Below are 21,414 nucleotides of genomic sequence, written 5' to 3'. Positions count from 1 at the left end.
CAAAGCACTTTAGCACTAGCGTAATCAGCACAGCACCTAATGTACAGAAGCTCAAATGTCCATGGCTCATAAGCTGAAACTCCTGGTACAGAAACCAGCATCCTCAGGCTGAAGTAGAAGCTGACAAAAGCTCTCCTCCATTCTGGAGGGATGCTACAACCACTAACCAGTTCTACCTCCTCTGGAAGACACTTTTTAAATTGAGCTGGGTAAGCACATTCACAAAATACTTGCTGGCTTGGGCCACAAAGGCAAGACTGCAGGAAGAACACCTAACTTATAGATGCAAATAAGGTGTAAAAAGGCCTAGTTTTAAGTCTACTACACACCTCAGGAACACTGCTAGCAAATGTAATCACCTGTAGAATTTTCTTAACTAGTGGGTTTCAAAATTAGGAGAAGAAAAGGAGAAGAGACAAATGTGAGAACAAAAGACGGGAAAAAAAGAAAGCACAAGGAGAAATGATTGAAGGCTAGAGAAAGTTTCTTACAGTGAAAAATAGAGCTTGATCTTTTTAGTTTATCACTAACTTGAAAGGTGACTTGAAGTAAATAAGCACCTCCACAGGAAGAGATCTCTGGCAGTCTACAGTGAGAAAGACAGCAAGATGGAAAAAAAGTTTATATGAGAATTAAAAGCATACTTTTTAACTTTAAGCAGGTACACATAACCAACAACGAGTCAGTGGCAGAATTCATCTCTTGATCATAGAATCATAGAATGGTTTGGGTTGGAAGAGACCTTTAAGGTCAGCTAGTTCCAATCCCCCTGTTATAAGAAGAGACACCTCCCTCTAGACCAGATTGCTCAAAGCCCCATCCAGCCTGGCCTTGAATGCTTCCAGGGAGGGAGCATCCACAACCTTGCTGGGCAACCTGTTCCAGTGTCTCGCCATCTGCACAGTAAAAAATTTCTTCCTAATATCTAGTCTAAATCTTCTGGTTTAAAACCTTTCCCCTTGTCCTGTCACTACATGCCCTTATAAAAAGTCCCTCCCCAGCTTTCCTGTAGACCTCCTTCAGGTACTGGAAGGCTGCTATAAGTGCTATAAGGTCTCCTCAGAGCCCTCTCTTCTCCAGGCTGAAGAGCCCCAGCTCTCTCAGCCTGTCCTCGTAGGGGGAGGTGCTCCAGCCCTCTGATCACCTCCGTGGCCCTCCTCTGGACCTGCTCCAACAGCTCCATGTCCTTCTTGTGCTCCAGAATTGGATGCAGTACTCCAGGTGGGGTCTCACAAGAGCAGAGTAGAGGGGCAGAATCACCTCCCTCGACCTGCTGGTCACACTTCTCTTGAGGCAACCCAGGATACAGTTTGATCTTTAAATATAGTGTGAATTGCTTTTTCAAGACTTGCTTCAGTCAAATAAAAGCCAAGCTTTGCCTAATGACAGGTTACAAAGCTTAGGGCAATAGTGCCAGGACAATACTCTGAAGAGTCAGTGCTCTTTTCTCATCTTAAACAAAACTTCTACGAAGATATATTCACATATATGTAACACAGATATAAACCTGCTGTATTTCTAGACAGCTTTTTGGTCAGAATTAAAATCTTTCCGCTTACACAGAACTCAACAGAAGTAGCATGAGCAAATAAAACGAGATTACTAAAGCCAAAAATCAAGGCCCAAAATCTAAGTTGTAGCCCAAAGAGCTATAAATACTAATTGGCTGTGCATCTTTTCAGGATTGAACATACTTAGCATGCTAATATTATGAACATAGATTTCAACACACATTTACCTGCATCTACCCAACACAACATTGAGGAATAGGGATCAAATGTCAGCCCATTTGGTAATCCCAGATCATCCTTCACAAGAATTCTTCTGTTTGTGCCATCCATGTATGAAGTTTCAATTTTAGGAGCTTCTCTGTTCCAGTCAGTCCAGTACAAGTTTCTTAAGAGGAAGAAAAAGGCAAAAATAAAGACTGTGACTGATCTCAAAGGATAACCAAGGAAAAAAAAATAGTAAGGATAAAAATAACACCACCATTGTTTAAAATGTACATCTACAGCACTCCTTCCACCACCCATCATATCTACACAGGCTAAGCAGCCAAAACAGCAGCATTTGGCACACATCTGTGGGATTCATTCAAAATTCCATTGTCCTTTTCAGCACATCAAGCACTATACAATGGAATTGATCAGAGTAGTTTATGGTCAGGGGAGATCCCCAGAGAGGGCCATTAATTCACTGACACTTAATTATTAATGACCATTTGTTAGTGGTGTTTTTTTTTGCCCTTGAATGCTCTTTCTGAGATTGAGAATTTACTTGACCTCTCTATGAAACCAAGCTTTGCATATGTATTTTGAAAAGGTATCCATACCCTCTCACAGGATCCACAACTATTGCTCGGGGGTTCACCAGGCCAGTGTCAAAAAGGATGCGACGCTGGCGCCCATCCAGTCTAGCCACTTCTATTCTATCAAGTTGAGAGTCAGTCCAGAAGATGTTGCGACCTAGATGATCTAGAGCTATCCCTTCAGGGCTTCCCAGGTCTGCAAGAGAACAGAGAAAAACATTCCTAGATGTCATATTTCTTAGCAATATCTGCCTCATAAGCATTCTCAACTCTTAGCAGATACGTTTTTTTTTTCCAGTTTTCTGGTTGCAGGCAACAAAAGCTGCATCAGTTGGAACAGCTTGACATCTTTCACCCCAAGCCTCCCTCAGCAAATATTTCCCCCCTTGGTGGCACCTCTTTTATATAAGCCTTGGATTTCACCTATATTTCAGATGGAGCTACAGTACAGATAGCCTGGAGAGTTAAGATACTCACGCTTCACGCTATGCATTATACTGGGCTGTTTTACTGAGTGATAAATATAAGAGCCAAACCAGCATGCACCCCAAGTCTGCATGTAAACTTGCCTTGAGGGGGAAAGGAAAAAAAACAGAAGAGTTGATAGCAGGGAAATAGACAGTAGAGATTATAAGAATCTTATTCTACCCTCTTTAGCAAGTCAGGGCCTATAATGATTTTACAGCATTAAATATTTGCTCTTCTCTGGTAAGTGGCATACATGACACTACTTCGAAAACTGGATTTTTAATCAGTTTAGCCAAAGCAATACAGAAAGTATGCTCCAAAGTACAAGAGATAATGCTATTAGCTAACTGATGGAATTTAGATCCTGTTCTTTGTTTTTGCACAACAATCCTTTTTGGAACGTATTTTAGTACTGTATGTGCACAATTTGTCTTGGACAGTTAGTTGTTCCAAAAGCAACAGGAAATAACAGATAATATCCTTCTTGCTTTAGCATTTGTAATTTCTAAATCACATGAAAGATGCAGAATGAATATATAGCTCTTCAAGGTTTAATTCAGCCACTGTGGAAAAGCTGCTTCTATACTTTTCAAGGTTCGTATATTCACTGAAAAGGACTGTGAAGGCTAGGTGGGATGCTCTGAAGCCAAAAGGTACAAATCACTTTTAGCCTAATTTCAGATTCAAAATTTGCAGGGGTCACTGCCAAAACAGGCAGTGACCCTTCATAACAGCCAGCCATCAAGAAATTTTTCTAATGCAGATCTACCTATCACTTAAATGTCCTACAACAAAGGAATGTGGCAAATGAGTATTCTACTAATTCTCAAGTGTATTTACTGACAGCCATTAAACAGAGTGCGACACAAACTGTCTTGGTGGAGAAAAGGCATTTGGTCCAGAACACCAGACAGCACTGTGACTTTGCTGTGAATAATAATTACAGAGCAAACTAAGCAGCCTCTGCTGTCTCATCTGGATGAATAAAACTTATCCTGGTCACATATCCTTTTGGATGTACAAGAACAGGTAAGATGTTGTCTTTCTAGTGACACAGATGTGTTCCTGCTGCACTGTCGTCAAGCCAGGTACAGTCACAGGCTCTCCTCCTCAGAAACAGGCAGGCTTGTATAGACAGACAACTGATACATTTTAAGCAATTACAGCAAAGAGGGAAGCTCTCCTTCCCGACCTGCCCCCACAGCTGCAGAGCTCAGAAAGCCTCCACAGGCAATACAGCTGCAGGAATAGATGGGAACTGGATGGGGCTCCACAATAAAACGTGTTTCTGCAGAGCAATTCAACTTGGATTGCAAAAGCTTTAACAACAACAACCAAAAAAAGTGCATTCCACAAAAATATGTGTGAACTGAAGAAAGCAGCTGCAGCCCTCCACTGGAAAAAGGCAAAGATCAAAACAAAATAATAAATTCTCATGAGCTTTCTAAGAGTGAGATAGTTTCCTATTTCCTGAAATTTTAAAGATTCAGTTTTGAGTACCACAGAGATACTATCCAACCATAAATTGTTCTGACTCTTTATGAAAGATCCAGTTAACTGTTCCATGCAGAAAGTAAAGAGAAACATTGCTCAACATCTCCTCAGGAATGCCATACACATCCTATGTCAACAAGAAGACATTAGAAATTATGAGATATCTTTACATATACAGTGTTTTTTGTAGCAGATAAAAACATAAGGTTCCCATGGGGCATTGGTATGTTGTAAGCACTTCGAATTACCTAAAGTAATACAAATTAGTGAAAAGCATTCACAAATATGCCTAAAATATTTTATTTACTGCAAGACTTTCAAGGCATACACACACAGTCTCATTAGATAGACCAATTCATACATATACAAAATTTTCAGCAATAGGTATTTCCTTCACTTTTTAAAGTTCACAGTCTGAGAAAATCCTTGAAGAGTAGATCCTTGAATGGTAGACATTGGAAATCCTTTCCCCATTGACACTGTAGTTATACATGCATATGCTTACACTATCATTTAAAGTCTATTTTAGATTAAAAGCATCAGGATTAAAAGGAAGTTCTACAAATTCTTCACCCATCAAGTTGTACAGAAATTGCTGCTGTAGTGGTTAGGGATGGCTTTAAGTTTTCTTTTAACCTTTCCCAGGACAAAAGCACTATCCAAGCTGCTCCCACCCCTCCATTGCCCCTGAGAGCCTAAATGGAGTACCAACAAACTGGCTATTCTGAAGCACGTGCTCCAGGTAGAGATATGCAACACATCCAAAGAAAACCAAAGCAAATCTATTGTAGAGTTTGAAAACTAGTTGATCATTTTGCTAAATTAATTTCCTACATTTCAGAGACAATACCTGGAAAGGATCAAAAGCAAGAACGATCTACTCTAGTATCTTGACTTTACAAGTATTCTAGGATCCTAAGGACATAAATGAGTATGTAAAAAGTGCCTCCCTCTAGCTACTTTTGCTGTTTGTTTTTTTTTTCCTCCCCTCATGTTCTACATTCACTTGGTTCCCTAAACCTGTCCTTCTTAACCTTTTAAGATAGGTTTTCATATTTTAAATGCCCTATGTTTTAAATAACCCAATTCCACTGAGCACCTGCCGTTTGCTGCTACCTTTGTTACTTATCTTTTAGTCAGTCAATAACAAAGTGTTAGTTCAGCAGAGAACTGTAACAAATCTATTCATAGATCCTTTGCAAAGAACTTCACACAAGCATCTCAAAAATCCAGCCACAAAATACTTACTGAATCACCTTTATCTGAACATCCACTGACTGATGAAAAGCTTTCATGACTTTCCTACATTAACAAAACATCAAAACCCTAATGCAAACTGTTAATTTTTTTCAACTGCTTATTAAATCATGCTTACTTAATTTTTTTTTCCTTTTTCACATATTTACATCTTGTAGCCATTGCATCATTCTAAGCATGAATAGAGTCTCTATCTACAGTTGTCAGAGCTCAGTCTGCCTATACCCTCCAGCCTGCTCATTCATTAGGACTTAAACTTAATTTACATATAAGAGAACAGATTCTCACTTATCTCCACAGAGGAAAGGCAATGAAGTGCTACTACATAGGAAATAGATCTTCCTTCATTTTAAGATATCAAAGCTTTATCTAAATAATACTCACTTGTAATGCTACAGCTCAACTAACACCTGTGAATTATTATTAAATTCATGTATTTAATGCCATTAATAGGAAGTAGGAAGAGGAAGAACTTCATGCTGTTACCTGTTCTGATGATGGCCGTCGGCTCCCCACCATGCAGGCTAGCTCTACTTATTGATGGACCACTGATGTCTGTCCAGTAAACCATCTTGTCCATGCAGTCATAAGCAACTCCGATAATAACTTTGTCCTGTTGATCAGCAAGCAAATTAGATCAGGCAGAGAAAGGATAGTGTGGGCAGTCAGCGTACAGTAGCTTAGAATAATGCTTCCAATTATAAGTTCCTTTTAACTAGCAGACACTATTCACAGAGATTACTCCAAAGAAGTACGTATGTTTATTTAAAGAAAGTTCATGTTCATATATTACTGTATTACTCCTCATCTGCTTTTTTTTTCCCTTGCATTCTTTCCCTTCAAGGAAATGTGTTCTGTATATTCATCAGTTCACTCACGATGGCTGCATATCAGCAGAGTTACTTAAAAAGCATCAATTCCCACAACAAAGTTCTAGCTAAGTAAGTTCATTAAATAACAGTTTTGGAAATACTCCACAAATAAATCTTTCTGGTGGAATGAATATTCTTATAGAGAAGGAAGTGATTTTCTGGGCAAACGAAGACAGACCTGAAGATTTGAGTTTAGAGTGTCAACTTTTTCCTCCAAGCAAATGAAAGGCACTTTCAGGGTGAAATGCTAATTTATCATGGATTCCTGAGTCTATCTCCTTTGATGCTTTTGTTACTTAAGATTCTCATTCATTTGATAGAAAATGAAAGATGAGCAACGTATTAGAGAGATGGTCCAAAAAAAATGCACCAGAATAGGGATGCATTTATTACTGAGCCTACATTACTGCTGCAGAGTACTGAACAATCTAAATGTCTTCACATTATCACTTCCCAAATACGCAAAACTGAGATAACATAAAAAAAGAAACAATGCTGATAGCAGAGACTGAGTTTAATTAAAGTCTTAATGAAGAGTTGCACATTATCTTTTGGAAGCTCTTTCCTGAACATAGTCCTAAGCCAGACCAAGTAATAAGACTAGCTGACACAGATTCAGAATTGTGTCTCTATACCAGCATAATTACAATTCTACTAATTAAAGTACTTTCCTTAAAGCACAACTGCAGCACAACTTTGGACAAGAGAAAAAAGCTAAGTTTTGCCCTTACATCACAAAACAGTTTGCAGTACTATTTACTGAACTGAAACTGTGCAATTCAGTCTGTATTTCGTCCATTAGGCCAGCATGCTATCTGCTATTGCTAACTATTATAAATACTTTCACTCTGGAAAGAAAATAGATATCCCATGCTTCAGGCAAAATGAATGTGACACAACTGGAAGTGGGAAGAGTTTGTGTGTTTCACAGGTGATGGAGAAGGGGTTCTCAACATCAGGGATTCATTTTCAAGGAAAAAGGATTCTCAAGACAGTAGTAAGAAGTGTGGGAAAAATATCTACCACCCACTGGGCCTGCACATGAAAAAGGAAACAAGAAAAAAAAGTCTGTATATCTGTAGCCAAGAAATGCTGAGAACTGACTGAAGAACAGGAATAGATTAAGATGTATGACAAAAATTTGAAAGGATGAAAAAAAAAAAAGGGCCTCTTCAGATACTGGTCTTGCAGGTCTTCTAGATTTCCACACCAATGGAAATGTGAGGTTAGGAGTATTTATACAGCGAACTGTTGGAGGCATATGAGATCACAAATATTAATTTTTTTGTCTTATGATCTATTCTTTAGAAGCAATTAACTTTAGCAAATAGCTCAGTTTTCTTTCTTTCTTTTTTTTTTTTTTTTTTTTGAATAGTAAGGTCAAAAATTCAGTGACAAAGTACTGAGATACCAAAATCTTAACAAAAAAAAAATAAAAACTGAGTTTGGAACTTAAATTATCAAATGACAAAGAAAACAAACAATCGCTTTCAACTGCATTGCAGCTCCTCTGAGACACGCTGATTTTTACAGTAGGTTACTTACTGGAATATGCAAGAGTGCTTTTGCACCATTTTTCTTCATGTTGTGTCCCTCTAGTGGAACATGTTCAATTTTCCCACTTTGGGCAAAAAGCAAATGTGTTCCTGGTGGCAGTGGTATTGTGTCTGGTCGAACAGAGGGCCCAATACCAACAGGAGGAGCAGCTGTGCTCAGACCTTGTTGATAGAAAAAGAAACAGATGGCAACAAAATTAACTTGTGCAGTGTAACAAGGCTCCTTGTTACTTACAGAGACAATTACAGCCAGGCTTCTTAGAAGGAAATGGCCCCGTAAGCAGCACTAACAACTCTAATCAGATACAGAAAGCTTCTGATTTTTTTCCCTTGGCTGACAGAGAAGAAGCAATTGACATAATAGATCTTTTCATGTTCAACTCTGTAATTGCTCCTTCCTTCAAATGTTCAAAAAAGCCTATCTTATTTTGCAATTGAAGTGATGAAGATGTTGGAAGGAACATCATTTCCTGAGGCAGCAGACATTTACCACACATTCAGAGGTTCCCAGAGGGCAGAAACTATAGGGGCCCCTCACAGTTTCAAAGCAGGAAAGAAGTCAGAAAATCATCTTCTTATTCAGAGGTTCACCATGGTTGTCCAGATGCCCTGGCTGAAGGAAAAGCATAAACTGGAGTTGCCAAAGGGCTGCAGCATGAGGCAAACTGTCACGGGTATAAGAGAGGCCTGCACTGCTCTATGTCAGTGCTACATCCCAGAGGACCCATGTTTGGGAGACAGTGCACATCAGGGGAGAGATACCCAAAAGAAACAAGTGCTTCAGACACTTACACGGTGGTCGAACTCCCGGGCCACTTCTGGTGCCATCAATCTCATTTCCATCCCTATCCACGCACCAGCAATATCCAGTGCTGCCATGGCACTGAGTAGGTACGTAATTCCCATGTTCATCGCACTGGGGAATGAACTGACCAACTCTTATTTCTCTTTGGAAGAAAGTGCCTCCACTTGCAAGAGCCACTTCTTTCTCATGCTGGCATTTGGTCTTTACCACTCCTATGAAGAAAACACAGCAGTGAATGTTTCTGTTCTAATTAATAACTGTGCTCCATTAGCAGTTACTGAACACTGACTTTCAACACATGTATCCTCACTATTGGAGGAACATGATACAAATTTAGAAGGCATACGCCACCAATGCTCCTTCAGAAACAGCCTACCCTATGTAAATGTAACACATTTGCCTTAATTTTACATCATTTTCAATATTTTTCTCTGTTTAATTTAAAACAGAACAAGAAGCTCCCTTGCAGATTCCTACATTGAAAGGTCATAGAAGAAGCTGGAAAACATTCTTTCTCCTAGAAGTACATTAGCAAGAACATTCCGTCCAGCTTTTGACCCCCCAATGTCTACTTGTTTGGCAAATATCCACAGACTTCAAGATGTGACTAATTAGCTAGGATACACAGTGAATAAAATTTTTTTGTAATGCTAAAAGTCAAGCTTCCCTTCAGAGGGGCAAGAGAAAATAATGACACAAAGCAGATGCTGAGTTCTCTATAGAGCCTAGAAAGCGAGACATCATATTGCTCTGATGTGTATCAGGTTTTTAAAGTTCAGGCATCAAATGTGAGCACTCATTTGATACTTTTGGACCCAAGAAAGGAAGTGTAGGAACAGACTGACCAGTTCTTGGTAAAGCACATAAGTGAGGCTATACTGAAAGCTGGAATACTACTACACACACAGAGAAACGTGTAATACGCAATGGCTATATGTGTTACTACAGAGATTACAGAAGAAGGGTGAATTTTCTGGATTATCAAGAGATTCAGGGATCAGTTTATTTTGGTTTCAATTTTACAAAGCAGTCTGGACTGAAAAATAAATCTTCCTTTGCTGTTATATGTCATGTAATAGGGAATGTCATCTAGACCAATATATCCTTCTAGATACCAAACAGCACAGTGAGATTAACAGAATACAATAAACTTTTCCCCTCTCCATACAAAGAAATCTGCGCTATTTTGACCTTACACTTGAGACCTGAGGGGCTTTGCACAATGAGAGAGAAAGACCTCTAATTATGGAGGAATATCCTCTTCCTGATTTCTAGGCAGCTAGAAATGCTTAACGCAAACTGTCTGACAAGGAGGTCGAGCATTACACTTTGATGTATTCCTTCCTCGCTTTCACATTGTCTAGTGGGCAGTGTTAGCTATGTGTGGCTCAGACTAGTCCCAGCCCAGCAGAGTAAGAATCTAATCCCACGTGCCTACAGACTACTGTGGTGCAATAGTCACACAAATACCAATAAAAAAAAGTAGTTATGCAAGCAAAAGCTTTGGAAAAATTTTGTGCACCTGGACACAATCAGAAATACAAATGTCTGGAGAACAGCTCAATCCAAACAAATAAAACATTTGGCCTCCGCTTAGTGTGGGTGGCGAAGAGTCTTGAGTCAAGTTACAAAATCAAACTCTGAAGGAAAATCTACTTTATCTCAAGTTTTGTTTATAGCACTCAACACACTATGCAGGTAAAAGAAATGATTAAAAAATGAGAAACAGTTGGGTCAGTGGAAAAGTGTCATTAAGTAGTGGTATTTCTAGCAAGCTACCATATTACCCTCGTTTGGTTTTAAATTTCCTTATTAAGAAATTTCACTTCTTCATTAGGGCTCTGGAGGAAGATATACAACCACAGATCACGTCATTTAGAAGAGAAATAGGCCACAAAAGATGAGAAGGACAAGACCTCATTACTGGGTAAATAGAGCTCATTAAAATCAACACGCTGATTCACACAGTCAAATGAACAATTACACCTGGGATACACCATGTACACCAGCCTCTAAAGACAGAGACTTATCTTGGAAAACAACAACTAAGAAAAGTTGTCAGCAGGTAACTCAGTGCGAGCACTCAGCTAAATCCTGTGGGGATTGTGAGGGAGCACCACACAGGTACAGGGAAGCAATGTTATTCTCTGAGTGGTATTACTAAGATGCTTCAGGGGATACTGGGTCCAGCTCTGGTACCCAGAGTCCATAACGATAGTGAAAAATGGAACCAGTGTACAGAAGAGTGGAGCTGCAGCAGTGCAGAATAGAAATGCAGACTGCCCAGGATGCGATGTTCAACAGACCACAGCACACACTAGCCTAGTTCCATGGAATGGTGTACCCTGAGCTCAAGTTAAGTGAATACACTTCCTCAGAAAAATAAATTTGTATTTAACATTTGCAACATATTTTTTACGGTTGTTTTATAAACCACCACTAGCAGTGCAGAATTTAAAACTCTGGAAAACAACACAAAACTTGAAAAAATGAACTAAAAATAGCCTGGATGCTGAAAATGGTCCGGACAAAAAAGACACATGCACACATTCCCCACATAAGCAAATAAATAAAACAGAATTGGAGTTAAAAGCAAACAAACAAGCAAACCCATATACAAATGTTCAAAGTCTCTTTTGGTCATAAAGAAAAGCTCTTGTAGCAGTATTGCAGAAGATCATTTATGGACTTTTCAAAGAAAATGGAGGCTGGGAAAGCAGGATAAGGAATAGGGATGTATGGGACTTCTTCCCTTCCACCTTGCAAGAGGGACTACAGACTAATATACTATATCAAATTTGATGTTTGTGACAGCATTCAGAAATTTCAAAGATCTGATACAACTGCTCAAACAGGTTTTCATTCACAAGCTAAAGACAGAGAAGTGATAATAAAGCTCTGTCCAGTATGTAAACAAAGAGTACTTTTAATTTCTGATGTAGCTCACTTTATTCCCCAAATATCACAGTTATACTAGCCCTTTTAGCTGCTGTTCTCAGACATAGCCAAAAAAAGGAAGAGGAAAAAAAACAAAACAAAACAACACACTGTCCTTTGTCCATTCATTTTGCTTTGCAGTCCTTCACTTACAGCATTGCCCTGTGCCTTTTTCGTGTGAAACAAATTGTGTACAGAGCACCAGCAAATGGCTCTAATGGCCAGACCCCCAGTCCAAGAACCCAGATTTGTTTCTGTTTAGTAAACAGTGTCTGGGGTCTGCAGGGGTAAAAACACACAGACATCTGGTTTTTTGAAATGGAAAAATGAAGCGTGAGGAAATAATGAAGTACAGACGTGCTTAATAGCTGTGAGCACTGAGACGTTCCAGCATCATTAACTCTTTCATTAACCTACTGATTTACTCCTACAACATTCACTTACGTACAACTCAAATCCATTTTACTTGTTAGTCTCCTTGCTTTGTGAGCTGCCGTTCAGCAGTGGTAAAGTTCAATAGTATGTTCCATATAATCAAAAAGACACCAAACAAGCAAGCAATTGTACATATTGTTTGGAAAAGAACAGCAGAAAGAACAGAGTATTCAGATGAATGAAACTTTCCATGCTATTAACAACCAGGAAAGACTTCAGTGACTTGACTGTGGCTAATTAGATCAAAGCTTCATCAGGTAAAAGGGGAAGAAAGGCTCTGTAATGACATCTGAATACAATGGATTCTCATCTGGAATCTCCATCCTGAAGTAACTTGGTTTACAAATTGGGTGCTAAAGTAAACTAAGCTGCTTTTTGCTGAGCTTCAGAAACTTGTTTGATTCCAACTACTGGCAATGATTAACTGTTGGATATATCCATTTTAAAAGTACTAAAGCTTTAGCAATAGATGACATTCCAGAGGCAGCTATTGTTCTATTAACTCTCAAAGAAGGGAGGAGTAGCCACGCTTGTTGTAAATACTGCCATTGCCACAGACCAGCAGGGCAATGCAGATACTCCTACTTCAGTCAGGATTCAGCAACAGCAAGACTTCTCATCTATAAAACTTTTATTTCCCTGTTCAGAGAATTTCATGAGCAGAAATGATGCAAGTGTTTCCAGAGCATGTCTTCTACTCCTAGTACAAAACAGCATAAAAAACTCAAACCAAACAAACAAGATCAGAGAGACATACATGAAGATTAACAAAATCTGGCAGCTCCCCATGTACTAAAACACTAGGCATAAGAAAATCCTCCAAAATATTTTGTTATTACCTGAATGCAAGGGGATTTGACGATTCACAGTTATTCTGCTGGCTTACAAAGAATAAACCAAACCCATAACACAAATAATTTACCTAGCCTCAGCCTGCAGCACAGATGAGCATTCTGAGCTTCAAGCAGCCATAAGAAGGGCCAAAGAGGAGCCAGAGGCAGTGGCACTGCTCCAGAAGAGGCATGGTGCCAAGGCCCAGTGGTGAGGTGCCCAGCAGCCAAGCTGAACATGGAGACATCTCCATTCAAGCTATGTTTATGTTGAGTATGAAAAAAAGAAAATCAAGAAGCATCTAATATAAAGCTTCTACAAAACAGTACATTATACTTAGCAGTTGATTAGAGACACTAACCACAACATGGAAATGTGGGAAAAGGTGCTGCCCTCAACAACAGCAACAAATATGCTATCACATATACTCAGAAGAAATGAAATACGCTCTGGTAGTAAAACTGATTGAATTGAATTGATTGAATTCAATTATCAGTCTGCCAAACCATCTGCTTCAGCTACAAAGAGGAATGTGCCAGACATGAAAGCAGTATTTCTCACTCTGCATTCCCCCTTGAAAAATCAGAAGTTCTAAGGTTTGATTTTGCTTCAAGGTACTCATATCAAGTTTCTCCTTTAGGAGTAATAATCCTGTTTTTATCAACAGGGTTGTTATATAAATGTTTTAACTCTGGTTAGAAACACCAGGTAGTTCTCCATTCATCTGGCATTAAATTGAAAATATGTGTAAACATTGGTGCATGAAAAATAAGTTGAAAACAATGTTGAAAGATTGACATAAAAGTGGAAAAAGCTAAAGTTTCAAAATTAAACACCGCCAAACCTCCTACAATTTACCTATGATAGAAAAGTCTACAAACACTCACTGATTTGACATAACATACACTGTTGAGCACATGATGAAGTCATGCAAATATGAATTAAAACCAGAAATCACTCTGTGATTTTTTTTTGTTTTTTTTCTGCAAGTGATCCATCACCTTTTTGTTTTGAGGCATTAGTATCCGACTGTACAAGAATGTCAGAACTTCAGAATTAGGGAAGACAGTGGCAAAAGAGAAATACAGAAGTTCAGCAACACATCAGGTAATGATTTATATGTCATTCAGACAAGCACTTTTAAGCCAGCAGATCAATTAATAAAAAGTCTCAACTTTGAATCATCAAGTACTTTGCACATCATTAGAACACAGTACAGAAGCTGATTTATAAAGACGCCTCCCTCCTCAGTCCTACTGCTTTTTGCTTCTTTTCCATTTGACCCTGTGCTCTTTTTACTCTTGGCTGCACATTTTGAGTTTCAATCTGTGGAGAGGTGCAGGATCTTCAGCCCAAGAGCAAGAATCTCAGAGGCTGAAGTGGGTTTGAATATACTAAGAAGGTAGGTTTTATTTATTTCCTTGATGAAAGTATTCAACTTCTTGCAAAACACAAGTGCTGCCATCTAAGTTTGTCATGCTTTGGAACTGAAATAACTGTAACAATGCTACTTCGAGCTTTAGTGTTCCTCACTATTTCAAGGCCCAAACTAGACTGCAAGAACAAAAGTGTGGAAAGAGAGAGCTTTACACTAACTAGAGAACAAACTGAGTAAATACAGAAACATCTAAGAGCTAATTAGAACTAGGAGTTAGTCTTTCTGGACTCTGGCTGACTATACTTGAAATGTAAACATCTAGCTCTCGCTGAATACAACAGTACAGATCCTTTGGTTTCATCCTCCTCTTTTCTCCTGTAACTGTTGCATTTCATTTACATTGTCATCAGTTCCACATGTTTTACGATATATGACTGTTGTGTATAGAAAATAAAATTAGTCTGTGGTCAGATCATTACATAAGGCAAATTCAAAGGATACCATCAGTTTGGAGCTGAGAACTGCTGGGGGTAGACAAACAAATCATAGAACAATACACTGAGCAAGAAAAGCAGTAACAGTCAATATACAGATGCTGGCACAAGCTTGGTGTAGTTCAGACCTTGAGGGACATGACAAAGAACAAAGCCCCCCAGCGAGACAATATAGTTTTTTTTTTTCCAGAGGAACACATATCCTCCAATTCCCAAATTGTATTTCTGCTTTAACTTTCAAGAACTATAAAATTTTACCTCCTAACACACACTGGAAACCATCCCCACGATAACCTGCCTTACACTGGCAGCGGAAGGACCCGGGTGTATTGTAGCAGAAAGCATCTGGATGACAGCGGCTCTGCTGACATTCATCTATATCTGTAAAATAAAAGATCAGTCTTAGATAAATATTCTTCATGATGGAGAATAGCTTAGAAACCAGAGTGAGGAATTCAAGTGCTTATTACTTTCAGGCTCCTATTTTAGGTCATATGAGTAAAATTAAAGACTTTTGGAAGAATACAGAAATGAAAAGAGGAAAAAAGCATGCATGTATTTTAGATTCTGGCTGTCAGCAAATCCCTCTACCCTGTTATTCTGATGAGTTCTGGCATGTAAATTCACATAGTATTTTAGAAATATACGTCCATAGGAAAGGGGAAAGAGGAAAGGAAAAGACATAAACGCAAGAAGAAAGGTGGGATTTGGCCAGCAAGATCTCTGATGTGTTTAGGTAAAGCTGCTCTCCCCACTGCACTCCAACTGACATGAAACACAGTACAAAATTTTCACACATTCTGAATCCTGAGCACTGTGGGTCACCACCTTAGTAATACAAACCAGTACAGTGCAGACAGTTCCAGCAGGTGTGGATCTGATCCCCTAACTGCAGCTACTGCCATTTTTGCAGCTACCTCATCTCGGACCTTCTGGAGCACAAATACTGAGGATCGAACTCAAAACCGGGGGAGTAAAGAACAAGAGCTTACGATGCTTGCCTGCAGGATGCAAGGTACAAATCTTCCTATTTTAAATCAGAAAAACTACAGGATACTGCAATGAGCAGCCAAGTTGTGCAATAAAAGAGTATGAAAAACCACAGCAAATGGTACTACTCACCCTCACAGGCACGCCCATCTCCAGAGAAGCCAGGAAGGCATGTGCAGATGTAGGCAGACCCACCAGTGTACACGCACTGAGCACGCTGAGGGATGTCGCAGCCGTGTGTGCCCACCTGGCAGTGGTTTATGGCATATTCAACAGCTGCAGGTTAGACACACAAGAGAAGAGTGAAAGCTTGAATTTTCCTCCTCAAAGTTGGAAGCTTATAATATATTTGTAGAGAGCACAGCTGTGAAGGCACAGAGAAGAAAAAAGAAAGAAAGAGACTGTGTTTTGTTTTGGGGGTTGGGGTTTTTGTTTTGTTGTTTTTAAAAGCTCCTCCATTACACCAGTGTTAAAACTTATCAATGTTTTACAAGGTACTGACTGTCTTTGGCACCTCATAAATGTTTGTTAGCATAGAGCAGGGGAGAAAGGCTATGACAGCCACAGATCGTAACATCTATGCCAGTTTTGTTTATAAAAAGGAGTCCTCAATGAAGAAATGTAAGGCATCTCATAGAGGCACCTCATGCACTGGCTGAGCAGCCAGCTCATTGCACTGGGAATTAAATATCCTGCTATACTAACCTAGCATTGACCCAGGGCTGTCATCACTTGGCAAGAGACGGGAGATGTGACTCACTTAATGGGAGATAAACACATTTGTCAGCTATAGGAGAGATTTTGACCAACTGCAGCAGCTGGGGCCAGTCCTGCAGCTTTTCATGATTTTCTCAATGGTCACAGTGCTGACGCTGAAGGCACTGCTTTAACAAAAGTATATTTTAAGTAGTTGCTAGAGCTATGTCTGTGCTTACCTGTTACGTAACAGGTAAGAGGAAAACATTATACTTGAAAAAGAAAGAGGCAAAATACCACAAAAACATTAGGGCAAGAAAAATGCAGGTTTGCAGTGAGCATGTCTGATTTACAGCTGCTGTAAGAGAGTCCACTGAGGCTTTCTTTATGTAATTCCTTCCTAGGAGCTGACAGGGGACCAGGACCAGACTCCACAATGCTCCTTTCATCACAGTACACAGATGGAAACTACCACAGTACCAGCAGGGAAAAAACAAATATCTGCTGCCATAGCCAGCTCTGAAAACAGACATTTTCTTCATTTCTCTGGAGGAGATGTTGTCATTGTTAGAATCATTTTTATCTGTTCTGCTTCATAGAGTAAGATTTAGATTACAAAATAATCTATTCAGAATGGCATTAGCTTCAGAGCTGGAATTCTGAGGGAGCTCCCAAGTCCTCCTTTCCCCCAGTCTACAAATAGGAGAACTGGATCATTTACAGTTCTCTTCAACACAGTGAGTCACACAGCTGGTATGAAAAAGCTGCAGTTCCACAGCAAGCCACATTAGCACAAAGAAGGATGCTGTCGCCCTGTCTCAGGTTCAAGTTGTTCAGGGTCTGTAAACCCACAGATAGAGGAATAAGACATCTATTTTCATTCTGTTGGGAAACTGCTAACTTTTTTTGGTTGAAGAAAGAGATCACACTGAAGTCCTTCAAGCTGGGTAAGTTATAACTCGGCACTCTTCTTTCACAATTTTGAATTTTCTTTCTATGTGAAATCTGCGACTAAGTCATGGTATAGAAAAGACAGAAGCATTCAATAAACGTTTCCATTTTGTATTCAAAAACATTCTGAATGGGGAATTTTTACAAGACAGAAGTAAAGTGCTTCAGGGAGCTTCTTCAGTTACCTAACAGGTGGTAATCATTAACTGCAGCACAAACTCCTAAATTCAACTCATGTTAGAAGCCAACATGACCCTAGAAGCCGTCCTCTGTCCTCTGAATTACAGCCCAAAAGCCGGTGGGCAGTGGTTTTAAGAAGTGTGATACTTACCAACACAAGTCCGCCCATCTGCTGCAAACTGGTATCCATCAACACACTCACATCGGTACGTCCCCGGCTGGTTATTGCAAACTGCATTGCTGCCACATAGACCCGGTTGCTCTGAACACTCATCAATATCTAGAATATTATATAAGGATTCCTGTTATTATAAAGATGCATTTAAAACTGATGCCAGAAAAACAGAAACAGTGCAAATGCTAAATAATAGCAGGCTTGTGTACTTAACCCACATCTTGGATAGACTACACCTCTTAAAAGTAATTAGCAAACAGAAAATAAGCTTTTGGTTAACTGTGACCTCAACTAATCTGCACAAAAGCAAACAAACAAACAAAGAAAAACCACTGGAGAGGTTTTGTAGAGGAGTGGGCCAGGAAACCAGAGAGGGAGGAGTAGCCTTTGAGAAAGAAAATGCAGGATATAAGGTGATCAGAAGGATTGATTACTACTTGGTAAGCAGGAACATTAGGAAAAAGCTTCACCTTTAGTTATCCATATATCAAAGCCTAACACCTTAAAAAGAACTTGGAGGTTATTTTTTAGCACTGACAAGAATTTGTGCATTATTATTTTAAAATCCTCGGTAAAGTAACAGTGGGGATATAACCTTTAAATTTGGTTCTAAAACATATTTTAGATCATATATACAAATATGCAAAAAGCTTTAAATTAATTCCAAATCTCACTGTCTACTAATAAATATATGTACACATGTAAGAGGTAGAGATTTCATGCTCAGAAGCTAAAGTGAACTAAGATGTTATTAAACTGTGCAACAAAACAGTCACCATCTGTAGTTCAGCTAAATCACAGAGATTTTGCTTCACTACTTTTTGCTGCAAGCTGTGTACCTTGTGCCTGAAAAAATCAAATTTTGGAAGACTCCAGCAAGAAAAGGGCTTCTATGAAGTTTCTGCTATGATCTGAAGCATTGCAGAAGAGACTAAAATATGAAAAGAAGGAAATTTTATACTGTAAAGCTTATGGTATATCTTAGGATTTATTTTAGGTTTAGATTTGTAAACCTAGCAACGCATTTCCTCATTGGGAAGATAATCAAAGACATGGAGATTTCATTTTTTGGGCAGCTTTTACAAAGCATCTCAAAATCCTGTCAAGTACTACAAAGAGAAGATCTTAGACAACAGAAACTTCTCTGAAGAGCAAGACAAAGTATTTGGACCCTAGGTCCAAAAGACTCGAACAAAAGGGATTTTCAAAGCATATCCTAAAAAAAGATTGTTTCATTGGGATCCCATATCCATGCCCTGTGTACATTCCTCATTGCCTTTAAGAACTTATAACTTAGTTGACTCATTTTAACCAGAATTTGCAGAATGTTGCATTTCTTACAGCTAAGTCCCTACAAGTATCATGAAAAGAGGAACTATGTAGGAAAGACGCTTGGTAAGCTAGCAAAACATACCCAAGTTTGACTCTTCAAGACAATCAAACTTACTTACTGTGATTAATCACATACATTAGCTATCCCAACATCCCTCTAACCTACCATTCCTCAAACCAGCTTCTGAGGACAGTTCATTTAGAACCCTTAAAATGAAAGTCAATATGTTCCAAGCAAACCAAATTATACATTTTATAAAGAAAGTCTTCTGATACCGTAACAAACATTTCCATCTCCACGGAATCCAATCGAACATTCACAGGAGAAACGATTTCCAGTTCCTGCACGACATACTGCGTTGGTGTCACAGTTATGGGTACCAGTGTAGCAAGGATTCCGGCTAATATCAGCAGACCCATCTGACAAGAAAGACCACATTTAGCCGCTACAACTCTACCTAAGTAATAAGACTCAGACAAGGTCCAGAAGGACATTGCTTATAGTATGAATGAAACAAGCAAAAAGTATTTTTTTTGCATCAGGAAGAAGGGGACTTGTAGGTGATACACAGGACATCAATCTCAAGTGACAACATCATTAGCATTTCTTGTAAATTTGGCAAAGGACCATAAATATTTTTTAAAAGAGTCACAAAAAAACTCACTAAAAATAAAAACTAACAAAGATAATGCACCTTCCTGAAACTAATCTAGACTCAAAATGTGATTCTTAACAGCTTGTTTTGCTCATTTTAATTGATTGAACTTTATTTTTGGAACAAACGAAAGTGAGGATAGTCTCTTTTGTACATACCTGTTATGCATTTTCAAATTGCTCCTTTGTTTTTATTTTTAGTCTTAACTGATGTTAAGAAGATGTTAAGTGTAAAGATGTCAAATGTAACTAAGTAATTCAATTAATTGTTATCTAATGCAAGCTAAAAGAATACAGAAACATACTTTTAATGACTAACAGTAATGAAAAAGAAATACTTTGCATTCATACATACCACTGATAGGGCCAATGGAATTGCTCATAGCATATCGCAGAATTTGCTCATCTCTGTTATACAGGACAAATATACTGTCCACTGAGAGCTGCTGAGTAGCAGAAGCGGCATGGAGAGAGTCATCATGAATGCATTCATCAAAGGAGATGGTCTGTCGCCACTGATAGGCACCGGTGTATGTGGAAGCAAACCCATCCCTTTCTGGCTCTGTCACTGTGTACTCTCTGGTAGACGATGAAGTGATCACTGCAACATGGCAACATACACTGATCAGAACAGAAAGCAAAAATCTCTGCCCACTGCTGTCTGGATCTATTTTCCTTCAAAGGAGCAGGCACTTGATTAGACTTGTTCTGTTCTCAGCACAGTCATAAGGAATGGGACACATAATTTATCTTGACATAATTTAAAAATTCAGCTTAGCTTTATGGACTGCCAGGTAATGAAAGGAAAATTTAACAGTGGAAACTTACAAGTTCTTTTAGATGAATCTGCCCAAACAACTCCTCCAAATCTCTGAAGTTGTTCAGTGCAAAGTAGAGTCTTCCTGCTGCTTCTACTATCTCACAGCTTATAAGGACAGGCAAAGCAGCAAGAGGGGCTCAGCACCAGATACCAAAGTCAGACATCAGCAGATATAATGCAGTGATGGCACAACTACACCACTTTAAGCTATCTGTAGCAATCAAAGGGTGCCCCTGGAGCAAAAATGCTCTCTCTCTAGTATCCAGATGCACTTGGGAGCGCTGCTTGCTGCTTCCTCTCTATTGCTCCTTGATGGCTGGGCTGACGGGCCAGCAGGAACACTACAACACTGCTTTGTTTTTGCTGGGTTAAGACATGCATCCTATTATCCAGGAAGAGGAAAGTAAAGAGAGGAATATGCCACTGTACATGGAGAAATGAAGAACTGCTCTCCAACCACACCTCTGAGAGAAGGAAGAGAAGTACTGAAGAGACAATGGAGGAAACTGATAAGGGAATTAAGAGCCCCCTAATCTTCTAGACAGTTATTCAAATTCTGCTCAAATTATACTGACAAATGCTTATTACTAACATAAGGCATGGTCATTGAAATGCAGCTTACACAACACATACCAGTAAATAACTGGTTTGCATAGTCTCATTGAACAAGACTAATGCCCATTTAGTGACATTACTACAAATAAGTATATCCCAGTTCAGCTCCTACTGGAGATCTCTGGCCTCCATAAAAAGCTTTGCAATTTGAACGACTACCATTGG

General features: G+C 39.1%; 1 protein-coding gene across 1 annotated transcript in view; it reads right to left on the bottom strand.

Annotated features, from left to right (window-relative positions):
- Positions 1–21,414, bottom strand: part of NID1 (nidogen 1) — a 37,916-nt gene that overhangs the window by 4,846 nt on the left and 11,656 nt on the right. The window contains exons 8-17 of the mRNA XM_021392075.1: positions 20,170–20,415; positions 19,436–19,579; positions 17,804–17,932; positions 15,958–16,101; positions 15,094–15,216; positions 8,748–8,972; positions 7,945–8,117; positions 6,014–6,140; positions 2,333–2,504; positions 1,739–1,896 (exon numbers count right to left, since the gene is read on the bottom strand). Of these exons, the coding sequence (XP_021247750.1) occupies positions 1,739–1,896; positions 2,333–2,504; positions 6,014–6,140; positions 7,945–8,117; positions 8,748–8,972; positions 15,094–15,216; positions 15,958–16,101; positions 17,804–17,932; positions 19,436–19,579; positions 20,170–20,415 (1,641 nt within the window). The remainder of the gene's footprint in view (positions 1–1,738; positions 1,897–2,332; positions 2,505–6,013; positions 6,141–7,944; positions 8,118–8,747; positions 8,973–15,093; positions 15,217–15,957; positions 16,102–17,803; positions 17,933–19,435; positions 19,580–20,169; positions 20,416–21,414) is intronic.

The sequence above is a fragment of the Numida meleagris genome, chromosome 3 (genome assembly GCF_002078875.1).
Source record: "Numida meleagris isolate 19003 breed g44 Domestic line chromosome 3, NumMel1.0, whole genome shotgun sequence".
NCBI classification, from domain to species: domain Eukaryota; kingdom Metazoa; phylum Chordata; class Aves; order Galliformes; family Numididae; genus Numida; species Numida meleagris.
The sequence above is the reverse complement of the archived record's forward strand: the minus strand, read 5'-3'. Positions and strand labels throughout refer to the sequence as shown.